The sequence below is a fragment of the Saccostrea cucullata genome, unplaced genomic scaffold (genome assembly GCF_032062105.1).
Source record: "Saccostrea cucullata isolate Sc308-1 unplaced genomic scaffold, CSIRO_AGI_Scuc_v1 ctg597, whole genome shotgun sequence".
Lineage (NCBI taxonomy): Eukaryota > Metazoa > Mollusca > Bivalvia > Ostreida > Ostreidae > Saccostrea > Saccostrea cuccullata.
In genome coordinates this window covers 88,711-114,234 of record NW_026924857.1, presented here as the reverse complement: position 1 = coordinate 114,234, position 25,524 = coordinate 88,711, and the positions used below count along the sequence as shown (strand labels likewise).

General features: G+C 32.8%; 1 protein-coding gene across 1 annotated transcript; it reads left to right on the top strand.

Annotated features, from left to right (window-relative positions):
• On the top strand, positions 1–23,541 carry LOC134267457 (uncharacterized). Its single transcript, XM_062749664.1, has 10 exons — positions 1–385; positions 2,754–3,035; positions 3,138–3,425; positions 14,874–15,149; positions 15,416–15,715; positions 19,977–20,267; positions 20,671–20,847; positions 21,250–21,372; positions 21,526–21,665; positions 22,472–23,541. The coding sequence occupies exons 1-10, from the start codon at positions 16–18 to the stop codon at positions 22,640–22,642; spliced, it is 2,418 nt and encodes an 805-aa protein (XP_062605648.1). The 5' UTR covers positions 1–15; the 3' UTR covers positions 22,643–23,541.
• Positions 23,542–25,524: the final 1,983 nt, after the last annotated feature.

Sequence of the window (25,524 nt, the reverse complement as noted above, 5' to 3'; positions counted from 1 at the left end):
TTTCCATACCACTGTATGCTAGTACTTGAATATGTTTTCTACAGACGTTGTTTGTTCTCATTTTCAGTCAATAAAATCGAATCAAATGAGGGAGAATCAAAACATATTTCATGGAATGTTGATTATATCCCGGTCTCTGGATCTTACCATATTCTTCATTACAATTCGACTAATGGTTCATATTCAAATATAATTGATATAATTAATTGGAAAATAAATATACAAAAATCACAGAAGTATGCATACCACAGTAAACCCATTACTTCAACCAGGATACAGTTTGAGGTCAAAGACATAACAGTGGCAGATGCTGGTCACTACGTGGGAGGTTACTCACCATCTAATGCTTTGTCTAAAGGAGATGATGCTGTCCTCATTGTTTATGGTAAATCAATAATTATGTATAATGTCAACAGAGTATAAAAATTCCTGTATGACTAAACATATTTTAAAAATGATTATTCTCCGCTCCTTGGTTGAAGAAATATCAGGAAAAATTAATCATTATAAGGTCATCAAATGAACTTCAACCTAATTTTGGTCAATGCATTGTCTCTAGGATCACTTAGCTTCAATCGAAATCTCTTTTAAATATATAGAATAAGAAAAGGGAAATCGTCATATTGAGAGAATTTTCTCATTTTCAGACGTTACATTTTGTCAGTATTTTTTTAAGGCATTCATAATATTTTTAGCTCAACTTAGCTCAAATGAGCTTTTCTGATCAAAATTTGCCCGCTGTCTGTCGTCGTTGTTGTCATAGATTTGTCATATTTTCATCTTCTTCTAAAGAACCACTGGGCCAATTTCAACTAAACTTGCAAAGTATTCTTGGATTAAGGGGATTCATATTCGTACAAATGAAGGGCAATGCCCTCTTCCAAGCGGAGATTATGAATTAGTGAGAAACTGGTGACATCTTTAAAAAAATCTTTTTTTTCAAGAACCACAGGGCCAGGAAAGTTGAAATTCATTTGAAAGCACCTCAAGTTGCGTAGATTCAAGTTTTTTTTATCAAACCATGACCCCCACAATATGGAATAAAAGTTTAACATAGTAATACATAGGAACAATCTTTTAAAATCTTCTCAAGAACAGCAAGGCCATGATTAGTTACATGTATATAGAAGCATCCTCTGGTAGTGTAAAATCAAGTCTGTTCAAATCAAGACCCCCGGGGATAGAATGGTGGCACAATGTGTAAGTTTAACATAGGAATACACAATAACATAGGGAACATATTCAAAATTCTTCTCGAGTAAAGCCATGATTGGTCATTAGCTATATTGAAGTATCCACTGGACGTGTAGATTTAAAGTTGTTCAGTCATGATCCCTGGGGGTAGGGTGGGTCCCCAATGGAGTATCAATGTTTAACACGAATATACATAGGAAAAATCTTTACAGATCTTCTTCTCAAGAGCAGCAAAACTATGATTGGTCATAGTTATATGAAACCATCCTCTGGTAGTGTTGATTCAAGTTTGTACAAATGATGACCCTAGGGAGTTATGGAGCCACAACGTGGTATCAATGTTTAACATAGCAATACATAGAAAGAAATCTTTCAAAATCTTATTTTCATGAATAACAAAACCATAGTTGTATAAAAGCATCTTCAGGTAGTGTGAATTAAAGTTGTTCAAATCATGAACCCTTGTCAAGGGTAGGGCCAAAATGGGTGATCAAAGTTTTAAGAAGGATAACAGAAAAAAAGAATTTTTTTTTCTCGAGGAAAGCAAAGCTGTGATAGTTCACTTTTTATGTGGAAGCGTCCTCGAGTATTGTAGATTCAGTTTTGTTCAAATCATGACCCCCACCCCCACCCCGGTTAGAGTGGGGCCACATTGGGTGATCAAGGTTTTATGTAGAGATACATAGGAAAAATTGTTAAAATTCTTCACAAGAACAATAAAGCCATGATTCATCATTAATATAAAAGCATGAAAAAGAGCAGATTTAAGTTTGTTCATATACCCCTCTTTTGAACCCACTTGTATTTATAAACTTTTCATTACTAAAATGGTTTTCCTCGTTGCCCAAGTGAGCGATGTGGTCCCTTGGCCTTTTTTTTTTTTTCCTAATATGTCAATGAACTAGTCGTTTCACTTAAAACAAAGAATTTTGATACAGTCATTTGTTGATGCATACTTGCTTTCAAACATTTCGTTTTTCTTGTAATTTATTTCAAATTTAATTTGAAGTATGAAACCAGTTAAACCCTTAAATTTTGCATTTAACATTACGAGAATACCTTTTCCTCTTAGATAGTCTTATTTTTGCACTAGCAAAATCAATACGGTACAAAATAAAAAAAATTGTATAGTTCAATATTTCAAAACTCAGTTTCACACTTGTGATTTTTCATATTGTGATTTTTGATATCTTTTTTTCCTGTAACATAAAAAAAATTGTGCATATTTCATGATCATTTTAAAAATTCCAAGTCACAGAACTTAAGTCAATAATTAATTTATATAATTGTGTATCATTTCAGAAAGGTTACAGATATGATTTTTTTTCTCGCATAATATATTATATTGCTAGAGCCACTCCATTTTTCATAACCCTTCATAAACGATTAAAAATGTAACTTTTAAATAAAACAATATGGTTCGCCAAATGCATCAATCGTTTGGTGGGGAAAATGATGTGGTTGATGCTGTATTTAAACCTTTGGAATGAATTATTAATATGCCTTCAATATAAATTAATGGTGATGTTAAAACAAAATTAAGAAAGCTTAATTTACAGGAAAACCACAAAAACCCGTTATAAGCGGAGAAAAATCAGTCAAGGTAAACACTGAAGCCTTTCTTGAATGTGAAAGTAGTTCAACCTCTGCACCTAAATATTACAAGTTTCCACCATTGTCGTATTCATGGTTTGTCAACAACACCAAGCTAAATGGCGAAGTTCGGGAGACCTACAGATTCACAGTCTCAAGAAATGACACGGAAAAGAGATACAGCTGTCAGGCAGAAGAAAAAAATCTTGAATCGGAAAGAAGTGGGGAAATTCAGATTAATCCTTTATGTAAGTACTAGTATTGATTACTTCTTTATATGCCAAAAAGTATTTCAAATAAATGAAATTTTCAAAAAAGTTGTGTTTGTAACGACATTTTTCTTTTAACAGATGGTCCAGAAAGTGTTATAATAACCTCGCATCGTGTAGGTGAAGAACTAGAAATAAAGGATGGGGATTTCTTTGGTCCGTACACATGTTCAGCAGACTGTAATCCTGCTTGCACCTTACGATGGCAATACAAGAATCCCTCAGGATATTTTGAAGTGGCAACGCAAGCTGACAAAGCTTCAATAACGTTATCAGGAAGAGTAGACAGAACTAGGATGAGACAAATTCAATGTGTAGCCAACAATTCTGTAGGACAAAACAACCAAACTATCAATTTGAACATTCTGTGTAAGTAACGTTTACATTATTTTATCCATCAGAAAAAATTACTTAAAAAACCAAAAAATTCCGGAAAGCAACATACACTTACCTTAAACCTTCATCTGAATTTGACAGGTAGTATTTGTACTTGATACCTTTTTTTTTACTTATAACAGCATTGCATTGCAGCATTTGCGTCATATGTTCATCAATAAAATCGCAATTAATCGATAACTTGTACTACTGATAATTTTTAAATGAAATGTGGGCGGCGAAAAGGGTTAGGCTCATTATATAAATTGCATTCTAGAAGAACTTGGATTTAATTCTACAAGTGGTAATCCTACTTATACCCATACTTATCTTTCTAAGAAAGAAATTCTTCAAAATCACCTGTCAGTTTTGAATACTTTTAATATTCCACAGAGCCAAAATGAATTTGAACTACCTTATATATATATTGGATTCCGAAACTTCATAAGAATCCTTACAAACAAAGATACATTGCAGGTTCCAGTAAATGTTTAACCAAGCCTCTTTCGTTACTTCTCACTAAGATTTTGACAGTAGTGAAGATAAAAACTTCAAGAGTACTGTGCAACTATATATTCAAGAAGTGGTGTAAATCAGATGTGGATACTGTAGGAGTACTTTTTTCCGCATGGTATTAATTTACGCTATGTACGCGGCCACAAATTTTCCGCGGAAATTTGTCCAAACGTACTTAATATAAATGTAAGGCATATAGTGACAGTCTAAGAAATCCGCATAATTTTCTACCCGCGGATTAAACGGAAATTGAGATTCCGCGGAATTATGACCCCGCAGAAAAAAGTACATTTACAGTACTTAAAAATTCTAAAGAACTTTTGGACAATTTGAAATCACAAAACTTTACAAAAATCAACAGCTTAAAAATTTACCACTTTTCAACTTTATACACGACAATTCCCCGTGACAAATTAAAATCCAGGCTTTTTGATATCATTGACAGCTGCTTCTTCAATAAAAATGGAACTCGTAAATTTACTTACCTTGTTATTGGTCATTTGCAAAATTATTTTGTTAAAACAGATTCTGATTGCACACATAAGTACTCTGAAGTTGACATCAAGAAGATGCTTGAGTTTCTGATTGACAATATATATGTGGTTTTTGGAGACCTGGTATTCCAACAATCTATTGGAATTCCCATGGGTACAAATTGCACTCAGTTAATAGCAGACTTATTTTTATATTCATATGAAGCAGAATTTATGCAAAATCTTATGCGTGAAAAGAAGAAAACACTTGCTGTGGCCTTCAACTCGACATTTAGATATATCGACGACGTATTGTCAATTAATGATGATAATTTCAATTCCTATGTCGATACGATATATCCTGGTGAGTTTGAGATAAAAGATACCATAGCGTCGGACTAGTGACAAGTGTTTCATACTTGGATATTTAACTTGAAAAAAACGTTAATGATAATCTAACAACCAAGCTATATGATAAACATGATGACTTTAACTTTTCTATCGTCAACTTCCCTTACTTATGCAGCAATATACCTTAAATATACCTTCATCTCCTGAATTCAGAGTATATATATCTGAGTTGATTCGATAAACAAGAGCATGCTCCACATATAAACATTTCTTTTTTTAAACGAGGTAAATTATTGACAAGCAAGTTGATGAAACAAGAATATCAACAGTCTCGTTTAAAGTCATCATTTCGTAAGTTCTATGGTCGATACAATGACCTTGTCAGCAAATACAATTTATCATTGAGTCAAATGCTGACTGACGTTTTTCATACCAATTGTTAGTCCATTATTTATACACTGAATTGACGGCGGATTTTTTCCGTTATTTCCTGATCATGACAACGAGCACACGGCGGGTGTGACAGGTCAGCAGGGGATGCTCACTCCTCTATGGCACCTGATCCCACCTCTGATGTTTCGGAGGTCCGTGTTTGCTTTGCTCTTATTTTGTATATTGTTTAATGGACTTTGAGATTGAATACTGTTCGTTATCTCCGTATCCTTCCTTATGCAAAACTAACAACTGATTACCGTCTTCCTTGGAAGACGGTATTGTATAGTTGAAGTTTTTTTCAGTCTTCGGACTATGCACTTCCTCTCTTTTGTGATTGGTAGAAATTGCATGATGAGAAAATTTTCAATTATTTCATTGGTTGAAATGCTGTTCAAGGCAAGGGAGATAACTTTCTGATGATCTATTTTTCGTACGACTTAACAATTTTGCAAGATTGCCAATCTTAAAAAAATGACAAAACGAACAACAAAATCAGCAGTAATTATTTCTTCATAATAACATATTTTTTTTATAGCAATAAATAAAAAGGTCTATTTAATTTCATTATTTTTTATATTTTAATTTCATTTGATAGTTATTGCTTGCAGGCTTTACAATTTGTCATTATTCTTTTCCCCTTTCTTGTTTGAAGAGTGAATGGGAATCAGCTGAGGTTTGCCGAAAGCTCTCGGCCACAATCTCTCACCAGAGGGCGTTTTACGCTCATCCAACACAAGCGGAGCGCGCCCTCTGGTGAGAGATTGCTCTCGGCCAGTCAAAGTTTACGGAGATGACCGAGCGACAACCGTGGTATGGCTAATGCCCGTAAAAAGCTAATTTAGAAATATAACATCAAGAAATTCAAAAGAATTATACAGCATGTTAAGTATAGATCTGTTTACTGTTTAAAATTGTCGCTAAAGACGGTAAGCTTTTTTGAAAAGCTCTACTTGTTTTATAAACATAATGAAAAACAAAACAGACAACCTTAAAAACAAAATCAACTCGTTTGCAAAATCAACAGACTCCGATGCGAAACCAACGATCACCAATGCAAAACCAACGATTATTCACTGAATTGTCGCTAGATGGCGTGTAAAAAAACATATACACTGTATTACCTGAATTAACGCTAGATGGCGCGGAAGTTTTTCCATGTTATTATTTGTGTACTCTCATAGGAAAGTAAATCCCACGAAATTATATCAGGATCCAATTGGGAAACCTTCGAATGTATTATAGAATATATTATATTATAATTATTATAATATATATTATGTATTATCGGTATCGAAATCGTATAACATGTGCTAGTATAGATCGGGATACATATGATAGGCGATTATATTCATATACTATATATACATTATATTCCCATTTTTATGTATTAGATTGACCCTGTGTATATTTTAGGGAATGACTTGAGTACTTTAAAATATAAAGAAAAGAAATTAAGGTAAGATGTGTGTGTATCCATATCTATTTTTTTTTTTGGGGGGGGGGGGGGGGCTTAAAATTAAGGCGAAGGAATGTAGTAAAGCAATTACTCCAGGCTTGGGGGATACTGTTTTTTGGAGAAATATGGAAAAACAGAAAAACCTGGGACACAGAGCCTGCAGGGGGGGGGGGGGGGGGCTGGCTGAATAAAATTAAAACTATCCTTTCGAACATCTTTTCCAGATTTATTACCAAACATTTTAATTCATGTATAATTAACAAGTTACCAAAATCTTGTGAGACTTTGACTGAAACTTCATGAGTTATTGATTTTGATATGTCGATTCCCCCCCCCCCCCCCCCAAAAAAAAAATGATAAAATGAAAAATTATCATCATCTCCCTTGCGCATCAGTAACAGCCTTGATTGTCCTGCTAATCAGAGCATTTATCTTTTCTGTATTATGTAATTCATATCTGAACAGACCCAGATCCTGTTTTTTTCCGGGGGGGGGCACCCCAATAAAAACAATCGAGCCCATAATTTTCTTGAAAAGCAAAAAAAAAAAAAAAGAAAAAGAAAAAAGAAAAAAAACAAAACAAGCAAACAAATAAACAGGTTAAATTTTTAAGCTTCACACATAGAAAACTAGTACTTTTCATAGCCACTAAGCACATTCGCTTATTTGATGAGGAGTCATCAGCGTTTTTTTTTTTTGGGGGGGGGGCGTCCAAGGTCATTTTAAGTAAGCTTGGTTAAGTGTAAAAAAAAAATCTCTGCAAAATCCAAGAAATGTGTGTGTGGGGGGGGGGAGGTCTGGGACTCTAGATCCGTGCATATCTATGTTAATGAAAACTGTGGCGTAATTATTGGGCAATGAATGCAATTTGATAAAATTCTATTTTACTTATTGTCTAACATATACATGTATGAGTCATACTTGAGCGAAATGATACTTCCTATAATCATGCAATGTGATTAAAATTAGATCCTTTGATCCGCTCACATGTAGCGATCTATGACAGCGGATCAAAGAATCTGATTTTATGCAGATTGCTTCCTATATTAACTCATTCTAAAATAAATTTAATAGACTTTATTTAGTCGTACAAAGAAAAGCAAAAATGATAAAAGTACAACTTGCCAAGTGAATTTTTAAGTATCAACAAATTATTTTATGCATGAACACAATAAAATAATTTTATATGAACTTTTTAAGAGTATAAGGGGATTTTTTTTCTTTCAAAAGTTTTCTCTTGGGTAAAAATACCAATATCTACTACTGGTTTCTTGTAATATATATTTACAGTCGTTTGTAGATGTCTTGCTGCCTCAAATATGTTTGAATTTTAAAAGTCCGATATGATGCTATTATCCGAGGTCTGCCAAACGGATGTTGATAGACAATTTTGCGGGATTTGGACCCGGACCGCAATTAGCTTATATAATTATATAGACTTACAGACATGTGTTTTTAGCTCACCTGAGCCGAAGGCTCAAGTGAGCTTTTCTGATCACATTTTGTCCGTCGTCCGTCCGTCTGTCTGTCTGTCTGTCTGTCCGTCTGTCCATCTGTCCGTCTGTAAACTTTTCACATTTTCGACTTCTTCTCAAGAACCACTGGGCCAATTTTGACCAAACTTGGTACAAAGCATCCTTGGGTGAAGGGGAATTTAAATTGTTAAAATGAAGGGACATATCCCCTCGCAAGGGGAGATAATCAAGAAAAGACAAAAATAGGGTGGGGTCATTAAAAAATCTTCTTCTCAAGAACCACTGGGCCAGAAAAGCTGAAACTTATGTGAAAGCATCCTAGGGTAGTGTAGATATTAAATTGTTCAAATCATGACCCCCGGGGGAAGGGCGGAGCCACAATGGGGAATCAAAGTTTTACATAGAAATATATAGGAAAAATCTTTGAAAATCTTCTTCTCAAGAACTACTGGGCTAGAAAAGCTGAAACTTATCTGAAAGCATCATAGGGTAGTGTAGATATTAAATTGTTCAAATCATTACCCCCGGGGGAAGGCTGGGGCCACAATGGGGAATCAAAGTTTTACATAGAAATATATAGGAAAAATCTTTAAAAATCTTCTTCTCAAGAACTACTGGGCCAGAAAAGCTGAAATTTATGTGAAAGCATCCTAGGGTAGTGTAGATATTAAATTGTTCAAATCATGACCCCCGGGGGAAGGTCGTGGCCACAATGGGGAATCACAGTTTTACATAGAAATATATAGGAAAAATCTTTGAAAATCTTCTTCTCAAGAACTACTGGGCTAGAAAAGCTGAAACTTATGTGAAAGCATCCTAGGGTAGTGTAGATATTAAATTGTAAAAATCATGACCCCCGGGGGAAGGGCGGGGCCACAATGGGGAATCAAAATTTTACATAGAAATATATAGGAAAAATCTTGGAAAATCTTCTTCTCAAGAACTACTGGGCCAGAAAAGCTGAAACTTATGTGAAAGCATCCTAGGGTAGTGTAGATATTAAATTGTAAAAATCATGACCCCCGGGGGAAGGGCGGGGCCATAATGGGGAATCAAAGTTTTACATAGAAATATATAGGAAAAATCTTGGAAAATCTTCTTCTCAAGAACTACTGGGCCAGAAAAGCTGAAACTTAGGTGGAAGCATCCTGGGATAGTGTAGATTCTAAATTGTAAAAATCAAGACCCCCGGGGGAAGGACGGGGCCACAATGAGGAATCAAAGTTTTACATAGAAATATATAGGAAAAATCTTGGAAAATCTTCCTCTTAAAAACCACTGTGCAAGAAAAGTTGAAACTTATGTGGAAGCATTCTTGGGTAGTGTAGATTCTAAATTGTTCCAATCATGACCCCCGGGGAAAGAGCGAGGCAACAATGGGGAATCAAAGTTTTACATAGAAATATATAGGAAAAATCTTGGAAAATCTTCTTCTCAAGAACTACTGGGCCAGAAAAGCTGAAACTTAGGTGGAAGCATCCTGGTATAGTGTAGATTCTAAATTAAATCATGACCCCCGGGGGAAGGATGGGGCCACAATTGGTAATCAAAGTTTTACATAGAAATATATTGTAAAAATCTTTAAAAATCTTCTTCTCAAGAACCACCGGGCCAGAAAAGTTGAAACTTATGTGGAAGCATTCTTGGGTAATGTAGATTTTAAATTGTTCAAATCATGACCCCCAGATGAAGGGTGGAGCCACAATGGGGGGATCAAAGTTTTACATAAAAATATATAGGAAAAATCTCTGAAAATCTTCTTCTCAAGAACCACTGGGCCAGAAAAGCTGAAACTTATTTGCACATGGAAGGATCCTGGGTTAGTTGATTTCAAAATGTCTTAATTATGATCAGTTGGGTAGGGTGGGGATACATAATGTATTACAAGGGGGAAATCTGGTAAAGAACAGACTGGTCAAAGCTTCTCAGGTGAGCGATGTGGCCCATGGGCCTCTTGTTTTTCTTTGTAACTTTTTTTTTTAAAAAGATTCATTTCCAAAATATTTTACCACATGACATAGCAATGTGTCGGATAAAATATTCACATAAAAATAGGGGAGTTCAATGTTGAAATCCCTGGTTATTAATAAACTCCTGACGTCATGACCTCCGAATAGCTCTCGCTTGTCTTAAAAAGCATAAACAAACCAAATGACCTCTCATTTCAGTACATATCTCTATGCATAATTTATGCTTGAAATGCACCTTGATGCATATTATTGTAAACTTTTGACATTAAATTTTATTCTATACCCAGAAAGTATCAATTTTTATCATTGAAAGGGAGACATGCAAATTTCCTACATGTGCTAAATTTCAGCCTTTTGACCTTCACTTTTTTATTGTGGTCCTGAACCATTTACCTTTCTATGAAAGTACAAAAATAATGATGACTTAGAAAAACTTCCGCGCCATCTAGCTTTAATTCAGGTAATGTATTTTTTTTTTGCAAGCCATCTAGCGACAATTCACACAGGTGCTTGAGGACAGGACTCTCGTCCCCCCCCCCCCCTCGATATAGACCTCTGGGCTTTTTCTATTTTTTTTCTTATAAAAAATCTTTCATTGCCATATTTGTGATATGATCTATACCAGCAAATCGAAAAATTACCTAAAACAAACGTTCTAATAAATCTACCCTACATTCTCTATATAAAAATTTATATACAGAGAGGGTAGATATTTTTATAAAATGTAAGTTTAAGCAAATTTTCTGAATTGATAGGATAGATTATATCACAAATGTGTCATCCATATATAATTTATGTGAAAAAAGTCTAACAGGCCCGGGGGTCTATATTAAGGGGGGGGGGGGGGTCCTGTCCTCAAGCACCTGTGACAATTCAATGAATAATCGTTGGTTTTGCATTGGTGATCGTTGGTTTCGCATCGGAGTTTTGCAAACGAGTCTGTTGATTTTGTTTTTAAAGGTTGTCTGTTTTGTATTTCATTATGTTTATAAATTAGTTGTTGGTTTTGCATAAACGTCTTTTTTACCCTTTCCGCCGCCCATATTTCATTTAAAAATTATCAATAGTACAAGTTATCGATTAACTGCGATTTTATTGATGAATATGTGACGCAAATGCTGCAATGCAATGCTGTTATAGAATATAGAGTAAACAATATATAATCAATCGTATTTTTTGGGATTATTGAGCACTGTATTTAATCATTATTCCCTACTTAAATACACATCCATGTATGCTTATCTTTTGCCCTGTCTTATTTTCGCCGCATCACACTTGTAAAAAAAATTGCCCCGTTTTTAATTCGCCCAGTCATATTTTTGTTTAAGAAATTTAACTGTATCCTTAGAATTCGCCCCTTTTTAAATTCGCCAAAATGAGGGTAGAGCGAAAGGGGCGAAAATAAAACGGGGACGAAAATTTCTCTGTATATAGTAAGTCAAAATTCTATTAATTCTTTTTAAAGAGAATTTTTAAAGAGAGAATTTACGATTTGAATATAATTTTGAATTGCAAAACTCTTTCAAAACTTTCAATACGCAATTATATCATTACGAATTACAAAGTGATACTCTGGAGACATTTTCATAACAAAACACATTTTTTTTTTACTGTGGTTAAATCGACATTTGTGATACTTTGAGAGCAGTTTGTCATAACATCGAAAGCAACAATGGTTTTTTTGACTTGAACATTGTAGAAAATAAAGATTTTTTAGAGGGGTTAATTTCCATTTAATCCGACAAGCTCCCTATTTTGTGAGTTTCAATTTCATAGGAAAACTTTTTTGAAAGATTATCGCTGCCAACTTACACAATGTGAATTAAGGTCATCCAAATCTCCAATGGTTTATTCCCCGAATGGCTACTGGAATAAAACAACAAGTAATTATCACACTCAATTAAGGGGCCTTCTAAGGGGTACAGGTAGACTTACCGGTATGAATAATCTACCATAATTGAAACAAAATGAAATGGAAATTCATCTCATTTTATTTTAATTTGAGCACTATATACCATAAATATTTTGTATACATATTTTTTAAATAAATAATTTTACAAGCACAAATATCAAAAACTATAAATTATCTTGAAGTTTTATTGATTAGCAGCACTGATTTTCATATTATATATGAGATAACACTGTTTCACTTTCATATAACACATATTTACAATTTATTTAGTCCATCTCAGTATATTTCTTTGCAACTAAAGGATTGCTATGACAGGTGAAGAAGTTCATAAACTTCATCTGGATTTTATGATTATTTAATAGAATGTTTTGATAATTCAAATTGATAGATAAATAAAATAAATTATACAAAACTTTATAGAAACACTTTATTTATCATACATATATATCTACCGGTATTATTTAAAAAAAAAAAAAAACACTTGTGTTAATTTATCTAAAAGAGTTTGAAAATGTAGCACAAAAAGGGATAATAATTTTAAAGTTCTCAGTCAATACTATTAATAATTTGGGGAAAAAATTAAATTAAAGGTACAATAAAAATTTCACTTTTCTTAAATCTTAATTTTATCTACTTATATTTATAAATATTTTTATTCAGTATATTTCGGAAAATAGAAAACCCTCTGAACTAAAATATAATTGAATGAATATATCTGATTTACAAAATATTGCTTATCCAGGTAAACACAGGTAAGTCTACCTGTACCCCTTAGAGGGCCCCTTAATTGAGTGTGATAATTACTTGTTGTTTAATTCAAGTAGCCCTTCGGGGAACACACCTCTCCAATAGATCCTTACTCATTTTTGGCTATATGTTCACAGGTCGAGACCACTACCTTATATGGAAGGCAATTTTCAACGCGTGACGATGTCTTCGTCACGCCCGTTCTCCAATCAAGTGAAAGATTCCCAAAGCATAACAATCTACCACGTGTTTACGATTCAATGGCTACACGTGGTTTTCATCGGTTTACTGCACAAAATTTAACTCGTCACCGGAAAAACTGTAGAGCTTCTTTATAACTTAATTAGACCGAAATTGAAAGATTATATTCTAAAGACACTGCTCCATGCTCACATTTAATGTTGGAGTTGTTTTAGATGATTAACAATTGCTTCGAATATCGTACAAACGCTGTGACTTTTGCATATACATAAAACACTTTCTGATAATATTAAGGGGTTAAATAATAATTGCACACTTTCTCCAGCTGTCTAAAAACAAGGACCTATATACTACCTGCGAAAGCTATGTACACGTATATCACGTGAAAAAAATCAATGTTTTATCGACACGATATAGCACTTATAAATACGTCTCTTTGAACAAAGGTATACTGACCGATGTATTATAAGTTGATATAAGGCTTCATAAAGCAAATTTTGTAAATGTGAGCATAATAATGAAAGATTATGCATCATTTTAAATATTTCTTTCACAAATTTCAAAAACGAATTGCAAACTTTCTCCAGCTGTCTAAAAACAAGGACCTATATACTACCTGCGAAAGCTATGTACACGTATATCACGTGAAAAAAATCAATGTTTTATCGACACGATAATTAATTTCATTACAACATGTATTGGTAACAATCCTCTGTTAAAACTAATGTCCAAATAACTGTATCTCACTTCTATTCTCAATGATCGTGTAGTGTAGGGCAGCGCCGCGAGAATTCCATCGGCATCGAAAGCAAGTTTTTTGACTTGCCTAGATAGCCGAGCGGTCTAGAGCGCTGTTCCTGCACTGCTAGGAGACAGATTCCGAAGGTCGAGAGTTCAACCCCGGGCTGGGGCGGAAGTGGGTATCCATGTAAAAGTGAATTTCTTTGTGCTTTCTATATATATATATATATATATATATATATATATATACAAGATTGATTTGAATACTTGAGTTTCTTTTGCCGAAATACAAGACAGGCTTAGAGCTCCAAACCTTTGTTATGTACGCTGGACCCTGCCTTGGTTTTTGATTACATAGGTAAAAATATACTAAAATATAAAATATAATTTATGTTCGTTCAAAGCAGATTTTTTCAATAAAAAAGTTAATTCTTAATACGATTAGACAGTTTATAGTTTACTGAATCTCGTTTAGTTTCTTTATATGAAAACATAAAATACAAGAACCTTGTTTACAGTATGTCAAATCTTGAGTTCCATATCTCCTTTGTATATCAGTAAATGATGTAAACATTCAAATTGGTTTTAAAAATTTCAGTTAAAACTATGCCGAGGTCCCTTAAAAAAAAATTATTGATCATTCTTATTATACTTACATAGCACTTTCACAATGACTTTTCTTTCTACGCAAATAAAATAATTTATCTGATATGCTGAATCTGCATTTTAAATTGGTAAGAAACTGCTGAAAAAGAATTTTTGATTCAGAGTTTGATTTTAAAATTCCAAAAGTTTTATATTATATAGATAAACCTTTTACTTAACAAAAACTTATTTAAATTATGTATAACATGCACATGTATGTTTATAATTCTGAAACTCAATACAAAAGAACTGTTAATAAAACCGCACTGTCCTTTCAAATATTACAGTTTTACAGTTAAACGACGATTTTGAATTTGGAAAAAGAAATTAATTGATTAGTCGGTAATTTTCATGTTGCTATTTTTATAAACGACATTTCATTTTAATTGCATGATATGTAGTTCAACAAATCATTTAAACATTGTTGCTGACATGCACAAAAGAACTAATTCTAATTAATGAAAATTGATTATCTTTCTGTTTAAATACGGATTCATTAACGGTGTTTGGACGTTTCCAGATTTATCAGATCCAGTGGTGAACATAAATAGCAGTCTTAAAAATGAATCAACTGTTCATGAAAGAAACTTTGTGCACGTTTCATGTTCTGTTGGAGGAAATCCCACTCCAGACGTCACCCTTAGAAAACTTACTGGTGACACCCTGACTTGGAATGGCAATTTGAAGCATACATGGATAAAAGAAGCCCAATGTTCTGACACGGGCACTTATAACTGTGAGGGGAGTTCTACCGAGTTTGGAAGCAAGGATAAGACATTCAGTATCAACGTACTCTGTAGGTATACTTTACCATTGTATATACCGTAAATTAAAACCATATTACATGCAACATCATCGCTATCTTTCATACGATCCATATTCAGAAAAAAAAACTCTTTAAAATACATGAAATAATTAAGAACGACATAATCATGATAATGTTTTAACATTATTCACATAAAACGCAAATTATTTGCATTGTATACCACAATAATAATGGTTATTTGGAAATTTGGTTTATTTAATTCGTATAATTAATGTGTAAAATTCATCATGTTTTAGGTGACCCTCGTCTTGAGGACTCAAATTTGTTCAAATCCAACTATGGCTCCATGAGTGGCCCGGGTGTTAAAGTTGTTGTAAATTTGCCTGTTGTTGCAAATCCTCTAGAATCTACATCAGGGTTTGTTTGGTCAGGACCTGCATTTCAGCGTATATCGATTAATGTTTCACAAAGAGATAACATTGTCTACAAACACTGGATCAACAGCACTATCCCTATTCCCAATACAAATTTCTTCGGAAACTATTGGCTGATATATAAAGAAAAAGCCATCGCCAACATTACAATCAACGCCCAAGGTTGTATTTAACATTGCTTTTTGTTCAAGTGACTTTTTTTAACTTACATAGTTACATTTGATCGTAAATATGATATCTTTTATGCATGGGCATGTTGAAATCTTACAGGCATGTAGAAATTTCAGCAAAAAAATGCCCACTCTTGATATAAGTAATTTATTTGTATATTTCACAGCTCTTTGTAAGTTTCAATCTCACATATTTTTATCGCACAAATTAAACGCACGCTCTTCTTGTAATTAAATGTAACATTATTGGACTTCAGTACTTTGACAAAAATTTAAAAATATCAAATACATGTACATCATGTTAAAGGTATATATGTCCCTTAAAATCTTTATCTCAAGTTGATGTCTTTAAGGAAACATTTTAAATGAGTTATATGGAAAAACAAGCAGTACTCAAGATCAATTCTAACTCGGACCTTCAAAGCGTCCGAGGTGGAATCAGGTGCCATGCAGGAGTATCTCTTACCGACCGGTGTCATCCGTCGTGCATGTGCTCCTCGTCATGATTGGGAACCAACGAAAAATTCCGTCGACAATTCAGTGTGTATATTATGGTTTACAATTAGTATGAAAAAACGTCTTCAGCATTTGACTCAATGATAAATTTTGTTTGCTGACAAGATCATTGTATCGACCAAAGAACTTACGAAATGATGACTTTAAATTAAACTACTAATTTTCATGTTTCATCAACTTGTTTGCTAATAATTTATCTAGTTTTAAAAATTGTTCCTACTGAGAAAATGTTCTCGCGTATCGAGTTAACCTAGACATATAAACTCTGTATGCAGGTGATGAAAGTATATTGCTGCATAAGTAAGAAAAGATTACGATTGAAAAGTTAAAGTCGTTACGTTAATTATTAAGATGTTTTTAGATTACAATTTGTCAAGTATATTATCTGAAAATGAAACAGATGTGTCAAATATGTTATTTCAATCTGATCAGGATATTTCAATCTGATCAGGATATATTGTATTGACATAAGATAGGACTTAACTATATTGTTAATTGATAATACGTCATCGTATATCTAAATGCTTAGTTTTAAGCCATACCGAAGGGTTTCGCCTTTAAAATTTTTGACTATTCTGCTTTACATGAATACAAAATTAATTTGGTGCAATAAATAGTACAATGTAGTATCTGTATGATTTTGCCGTTCGTATTTACAAATTGAATTCATGATGGTAAGTCAGTATTTTTACAAGTACATATACTTAGCTCATATACCATACTCGTTTTTTTCAACAAGTGTGCCAAAAAATAAAATATAGAAAGAACCGATGCTAACAGATAGATTAATGAAGAATGTTTAACTTTAAAAATGGTAAATCGTTTCTATTGAAAGAATTTATTTTCATTTACGCATTTTGCGATGGTAATGTAAATCATTCTGAAAAAATGCTAGCCTTTTAACATAGAAAACATTGGATAAATGTAAAACACTGGAAGCATCATCATGCATTTTAAGAAACCGTGACGTACAGAAAAAGTCATTGATAACTGTGTCGGTTCTGTGTCTAGTCAGGGCAAAAAACTCCTTTAAGAAAACGGATACTAAGACTAAAAATAATTCAAAATTTATTATGATAAGCCGTTTGTTGTACATTTTTTATTGAACGAATTAAACAAATCAAACTAAAAGAAATCATGAAGAGCAATTTTAGGAAATTGTGAATTAAATCTTAAAATAATAAAAGAGGTTTTTAAAAATATATTAAGAGGTGGAATTAGGTGTCATACACATTGTTCTCAATTACAAACTTTGATATACTAAAATGATTGACACTCTGAATTATTAAGTTACAGTTTAACTCTTTGATAAGTTTGGCTATTGTGGTTTTTATGACACTACAGTGATGGCTTGAAAACCTTAATTTCCTGTCGTCATCATGTTAATTATTATACAAGTATATCTGCAAAATATACTTTATTTTGTACATTTCTATTGTGTAAAATGATGCGTGAAATTGTAATTTTTCATGTAGTCGAAAGATATCTACCATTTTAAATAGCAAATTCATTTTGTGATATTTTGAAGAAGGCCTGATATAATTATGTGAATTTCTTATATGAATTAGTCACCGTCTCCTCTTGAAGCCTTGTCTGCGCTGAATTCATTATCGTTTTCGTTGTTTGAAAAATACACGGTAATTGTTTCTTATAGTATTTCCCCAGCCTAAGTCTCTATCTTTATCGAAAAGACGGCTGTGTACAACATTTTTTGTATCACATAAGTCACTCTGGAGACATATGACAATCCACTTTTTGTTTTTCTTAGTGTGTTGTCCATCATGAGTCGAGTGTTAACATTTGAATATTAAACATTTTCAACTTCTTCTTCGAAACTTCTAAATTTTTTCTACTAATTTTTGGCATGCAGCATTCGTGGGTATCGAAAGATACCACAGCATCTGACATATCTGTTTCATACTTGGATATATATTACTTGAAAGAGACGTTAATGGCAATCAAACAACCAAGCTCTACGACAAACGTGATGACTTTAACTCTTTCTATTGTCAACTTCCCTTACTTATGCAGCAATATACATTTATCACCTGCATACGGAGTTTATATCTACCTATGAAGAATTTCTAAAACGAGGTAAATTATTGACAATTAAGCAAGTTGATGAAACAAGAGTATCAGCAGTCTCGTTTAAAGTCATCATTTCGTAAGTTATATCGTCGATACAATGACATGTAAGCTTGTAAGCAAATATAATTTATCATTGAGTCAAAGGATGATCAATGTTTTTCATACCAATTGACGATGATTTCCCCTCTATTTTCTGATAATGACAAAGACACACGGCGTGTGTGACCAGTCGGAAGGGGATGCTCACTACTCCATGGCAGCTGATTCCACCTCTGATATTTTGGAGGCTGTGTTTTCTCTGTTCATAGTTTGTATTGTTTTGTGGACTTTGATATTGAATACTGTTTGTTATCTCCATATCTTTCATGCAATCAATTAAACCCAAAAGAGAGGGGAGTATTATAAGTTAAAATATGGGTTTAAAATATTACAAATGGGGATAGGTAGATTATAGCTTCACTTATCAGCAACAAAGCTGTATTTTTCTGTTAACTTTTTAAATACTCTAAGGATTTCTTAAATTGTTGTACTATACAGGATTCCTTAAATTCTACTATACACAGGTAGCCATCAAGGGTTTTGCGCCTCCGGCTTTCATTCACTAATATACGTTAATATTTTTGCCTTGCCATCGGTTATTATATAAATATTGCACATAGCTGAGTGTATCATTGAAAATTTTCACCCCAAGAAAACCATTATAAACCAAGCGCAGCCGAGGTTGACAATAGTTTTCTAGGGGTAAAAAATTTCAATTTTACACTTAACTACATACAATAATTATTATATTATACTGAATGTTTTTTACGAATACATACAACAGTGAAACCGTGCACACATAAATGCTGCACAGTCGCTATTTTATGGAATTTCACCCGTCGTCAAGCAGTGTTGACTGTTGCTACGCTGGAGGGCGTGGCTTCATTATTTAGCGGGTATTAGTGTTTTTTAACAAATGTTTCTGGACCAATCATAATCAATTAATTTACATGGAAGTATAATATGATTTTTTATCATATTATTATTATTATATATTCAAAGCTCTCTGATTTGCTCAAACTTGATCACATGATCAATTATATACGGTAACTGCATAAAGACTTGAGTTCTGTAAAACAACATTTGTGCTGAATTCTTAACATCTAAGACAGAGTATGACTTGATTTTCTAAAACGAAATTGTACTTCAACTTTTTATTCATTATTGTGATGTTCAGTAATAATTAGTAAGACATAGGATTCCTTGAAGAAGAATCTCCTTTATGTTAAAACATATAATAGATACGTTATTTCAAAAATCAATACAAAACTTAATTAGACAAATTAGTCTTTTAAAAAAAGAAAATCCTTTAAAATATTCTATCGATACAAAGAAAAGTCCCTCAGTGTTAAAAAAACAAGCGAGTGGTGATTTTGTCAATATCAGTAAAAAAAATTATAATATAAAAAATCTTGCCCTCTAAATCGGTCAATACATAGATATATCGACTTCGCAGAAAAATATATCGACCTCGCACTTCTTGCTCGGTCGATATGCTTTTCTGTGAAGTCGATATATCTATAGATCGACCTCATCAAAATGCTATATTTATATAATATTATTTTATCATGTTGGTTAACTCTTATAATTTCTTAGCTTTGAATTTTAAGATAAACCTCAGCCACCTTTGAACTTCTCATGGTATTCCTACGGAAGTGGATTTATCAATCTTACCTGGATATCGAACTTTAATGGAGGTCCAGAACAGTTCTTCATCTTAGCAAACAAAAAAGAAAAAAGCTGGACATTTGTAAAAAATCTGACAGACCCTGGTGAGGGTAGTTTGGGATATTACGACCTAGGACCTTTAGTTCCAGAACAAGAGTACTGGTACCAACTTGAGAGTTGTAACAGAATCAGCTGTTCTTTGAGCCCGAGAGAAATTAAAGTCAAAGTTAAAGGTGAAATATCTTATTTTATAATTTTATACTACTGTGTTATCTTCTAGTAACTGAATAAACTAGTGCATGTATTGGAACGTCGAGTATTTCTTTTTGCTTAGACAATTAAAAAAATAGTTCATATAAATTCCATTTCTTGACCAAAAAAACTATCATCAAGTTTTCATGATACCGTAAAAGTAGAATTTTTAGCAAGGATTCAATTGTGGCATAATTAGCGAGGGTGCCAAGTTCGCTAAAATTAGATAACACTATAAACTAATTCTGCCTTAATTGTAATAGCTTCTTTAGAGAATTTTTAAAATCGCTAAAAATAAATCTCGCTAAAAAAAATAACCATTTTTTAAGAATAAATCGTTAAATTTGTGTAACGCTAAAATTTCCACTTGTACGGTATATATAGCTCCTCCGATCTCGTCCTTCTCTCTGTTTGGAGACAATACCATGCTGATTTTGGTTGGAGCGTCTGCGGCTGGTTTTGTTTTTGTTGTGGTTCTGACAGTGGCGGTGACGATGTATTGTAAAACAACTAAAAAGTCAGCTACAAAGAAAATAAACATGGAGGAAAGACCCAGTGGATGTAAGCAGATACTGTTTAGATATACTACAAGGTTTTTCAAAACATTGTCCATCTTACTTTAATGAAAATCTGAAAGTACTTTTTAGGTTTTATTTTTAGCTTTTGCAGTTTTGGGGCAGATAAAAAAGAGCTTATAAACGAATATTAAATACAATTAAACAGATTACAGGTTTAAAAAGAAAATTATTACTAAATAAAAAGTCCTTAAGGCAATTCATTTTGGATTAGAATAGTTGTTATAGAACTGCAATGTGGCAATACCAGAAATTCATCTCATTGTCGATATTTATGTGCAAGGAGCAAAGTTTTTTCCTCTTTTTTTAATGTAGTAATGAATATTGCAAAATATAACAATATATTGGTCCGTGCAAATTTTACGTTTAAAAAGAATTTGTTTCACAGCCACAGAACAGGATGATATACCAGCGGATGTTGTTGTGTACGCTGCTGTTGACAAAAGTGTCCTGATGAAGAACAGACAACAGGATGACGTAGTGAAGAGTGACGTCATCAAGGATCAAAATGGTAGTCTTGCAATCTATCTCTCCAATTATTATATTGAGTTTCATGTTTATCTAATTTTTTAAATACTCTGAAATTATTCACAATAAATAACGTTTTCTTTAATCTTCCGTGTCCTATACCTCTTGTTCAATACGTACCCCATTGTTTGTTTAGATGACAACGACACAATGTATTCAGAAGTGATAAAACATCCTAAGAAACAAAAACAAACAGATGAAAAGAAGAAAAAGGAGTTGCAAGGAAAGAATGAGGAAGCTGGGGCATCTACCAGTAACGACAATTCACGTTCAACGGTATGATGCAAATAGCAAGAAGTATAAGAATTTTAGATTTGAATAATTAAAGTTATCCATCTATGCACATTATCTGCAAATAAAATGGTCAATTTCAAGCGACTCAATGGCCCATGTTTGAGTAAATGATATGGAGATAACGAACAGTTTCAATATCAAAGTCCATAAAACAATAAAAAACAGAAGCAAATCTAAAGCAAACTATTAGGCTAAGGACCTCTAAAACATCAGAGGTAGGATCAGATGTCATGGTAAGCATCCCCTGCTGAACGGTCACACCCGGCGTGTTTTGTATCGTAAATTGGTCCATTTAATAATACTTGTAGGTCACGGTGAGCTACTTTTGAATATCTCAGGTATTTATTGGCTTAGAATTATCAAACTTGGTCAGCAGATGTATCTTGGGACTCTGAAAAATGTGGATCAAAATGTAGGTCACAGTGACCTACTTTCGACATTTTATGGCTATATTTAAGTATCTTATAGGTTTAGAATCAAGTCAGCCAAAAATTCATTTCAATTGATGATAAAATGGACAATTTAAAGACTTAGTGATAATAAACTGGTCCATGAAAAGTGATAATTAATAAATGGTCCAGGTCAAGTAATAAGAAAATGGTCCATTTCAATTGATGATAAAAAATTTCCAAGTTATCAAAGGAAAACTTGAATCGACTTCTATATCAGAGAAGTATTTTAATTCTGATGAGTATGTCCTGTTTTTTGTGTTCAGGAGTTATTCTTTGAAATTTCATAAAATAGCAATTTCATAAAATATATTGGAACTTTTCTTTTCTACTTCATAGAATCAAGATGGTTTAGTTTATATCGATGTTGAATTTGCAAAAAAGCCACAAAGTTCAGACACAAAGGGGAGACCAGTCATACACGGAGAAGACGAGAAGACAGAGTACACGTTCGTGGATTTCTCCCAGAAAGCGCCACCTTCACAGGAAACACAAGAAAATGTCAAGTGATCGTTTGTTGTGAGGAGATGGAAAAAAACGTTTACGAGAAAAAAAATCACAGATGATTACATCTGAATTTATTGGTGACAGATTTATCTTTCACACATATTTCTTTCATTGTTTTTAACTCTTGTATTTTTTGTATGCTTGTATTTAGATATTGTGAATAATCGTCTTATTATCATCATGGAATACTGAAAGATAATATTGCATATGTACTCAAATCCCAACTCGATCAATACAATTTTTTAATACAATTATTTGTCTAAAGGGAAGAAAAAATAAATCAGATTTTCATTTAATTTTCAAGAACATTTTTCTTTACTTTGCGTTACTTCGCCCATCGCTAGAAGTCCTGAAAGATTAGATCATTTTACTTGAAATTGGGTATTAATGTTTAAGTATTTATACACGTCTTATATGAATTATACTAAGGGAACAATTGCTAAAAATAAATTGGACTTCTAATTCACACCATCCAGGATTGGAACAGGTGTTTGCGTGTGTTGTTTCATAATTTTACTCTCAATTTTGAAAATAGTCGAGAAGCCCTGTATATATATTGATGTAATTGTTAACTCCATTAATCCACTTTATTTTCAACAGATACGCACCTGGTGTAATTATTAACTTTAGTCTTCCTGGTAATTGAATAAATATAAGCAATCAAAAGGATGTCCTTTCATCTAATTTTAAAAATTTATATATATTCTCTATTAACTTTCATATCATTTCGTATCTGACACAAATCATTTTCAGTTTTGGGGAAATTGTCGACAGATGTCGGTGCTATTTGTCACCAAGAAGAGCTGAAATTTGATCTACACGTGACACATAAATGATGAAAACAATATAAAGTTACGATACAATGGACCAAAGTGTCGTAACTTTGGGGGAAAGATGGAGAGTTTTATTTCAGAAAGTAAAATCTGAGGAATATTCAGCCAAAACGGTCTTCTTAGTCTTAATGAACGTTTAATTTTCACCATGATCACAGATTTGCCGATAGAAATATTATTTACAAATAATCGCGATGGTTTTAATTTCGCTATGTTCGCGATTTATCATTTTTACGCGAAATTAAACCTATCGTGAATACTTTTATTAGTTTTTAAAAACGTTTAAATGCTTATACGAAATTTGAATTAATTTCATGAAATTAAAACTATCGCAATTGGTACTTTTTGAGATATCGTGAAATTTTGACACCCTGGAATTAAAATGACTTACAATATTGCATAAGCGCACAAGGAAGCGAAAATGTACATCAAAATAAAACCCTCGTCAGCAAATAATATGTTTAAAAGAGGAAGAATCATGTTTTCTCCTCAAGTAATGAGCATAATCCTTTATTCTCTATCTATACTTACGGACTTTTATATTTAGTGGATAATCTAGATCTTATGAAAAATAAACCTATTGCAATAAGGAAGTTCCTGTGATTTAATAACATTAGCTGTCAAAAAGGGGAAACCGAGTTCTGTATTCGTTTAAGTTCTACATATTCACTTTAACTTCTATCAGGATGATAGTTTGAAGTATGAAAAGTCTGTATCTTGTGCAATTGACTGGATTGGTTTAAACAGGAAAAAAAGGGGAGGGGAATTGACATATACTGGCAGAATTTATAATTAAAAGTTAAAACAATATGAAAGTTATTCCTGGATCTGTCACTAATTTGTTCATCCATAATAACAATAAAGCACACATCATTTTAGACTTTTATTGCAGATTTATCACAGGATCTTGTGTGGCATGACAAATACAGATATATAAACCAGTATAAACTACATCATTTACAAACAAGCTTTTATATTCATTGTCAATTTCAATCACTCATTATGAATTCAGATATAAAAATGCTATTAAAATTATCTTTCTTTTTAAAGAGAGAGAAAACATGAGGATATTCATAATGATGAAAATTTAAACACAACAAATTACTTTAATTTATTAAATTTCAATAAAAGCGATGCATTGTGAAACATCCCATGTTAACTGAACTGATATTGTTAGAAAAGTTTTCTATTAGTATCAAGTGATATGAAGATTGTAAGAATATAATGATGAAAATGAAAATGGAGCAAAGATAGTTTTTAACGTGAGGATATATTCAAGATAATAAAACTGAAACTCGGTATCATACAGTATGGACTAAAATTTGTGAAAAATCGTAGAAGAAAATGGATATTATAAAGAATTCATACTGCCGAGAGGTATCTGCCCTTTAAACAGTATGATCTATGTGAAAAGACAGTGTGTATCTAATTAAAATATATTTACATCCACTGAATATTTTCTTCTTTATTTCTTAAGAAAACCCATTGCGTTCATCACTGCATGAACTACATTAGTCATATCACCTGTACAGATTTCTTGATCAGTGGCCGTTCCATCAATGAAACGTACAAAGACGTTCGCATCATAAACACAATAATTAATATTTTTAATCCTACTTAAAATGATAATTTAAACAGATATAAATATATAAACAACTAGAGCAAAGCTCGTTGCAAAGCAACGAGTAGGTCTTCCGTCCGGTTTTGACCGGAAGTCCCGGAAGTGACGGAACAAAAGGGAGTAATGAGCTAAGTAGTCTCCAGTGACTTTATAATTTCAATATTGCATCAAAACCTTCAAAATAAGCCATTTTTTGCTACTTCCGGTTTGACCGGAAGTGACGACGACGGACGGAAAAGTTACTTTTTTTGCTCCTAGAGACATAGGTAACCCAAGAACTAGTCAAGAACGGCAAAAAACCGCGTTTTCGGACTACTTCCGGTTTAACCGGAAGTGACGACCCCGGACGTATTTTGACGACTCCAAGAGATTAAGCTTGACATTTTGAACAACTTTGCTTCTTTGACGTATTACAAATTCCAAATACTTTT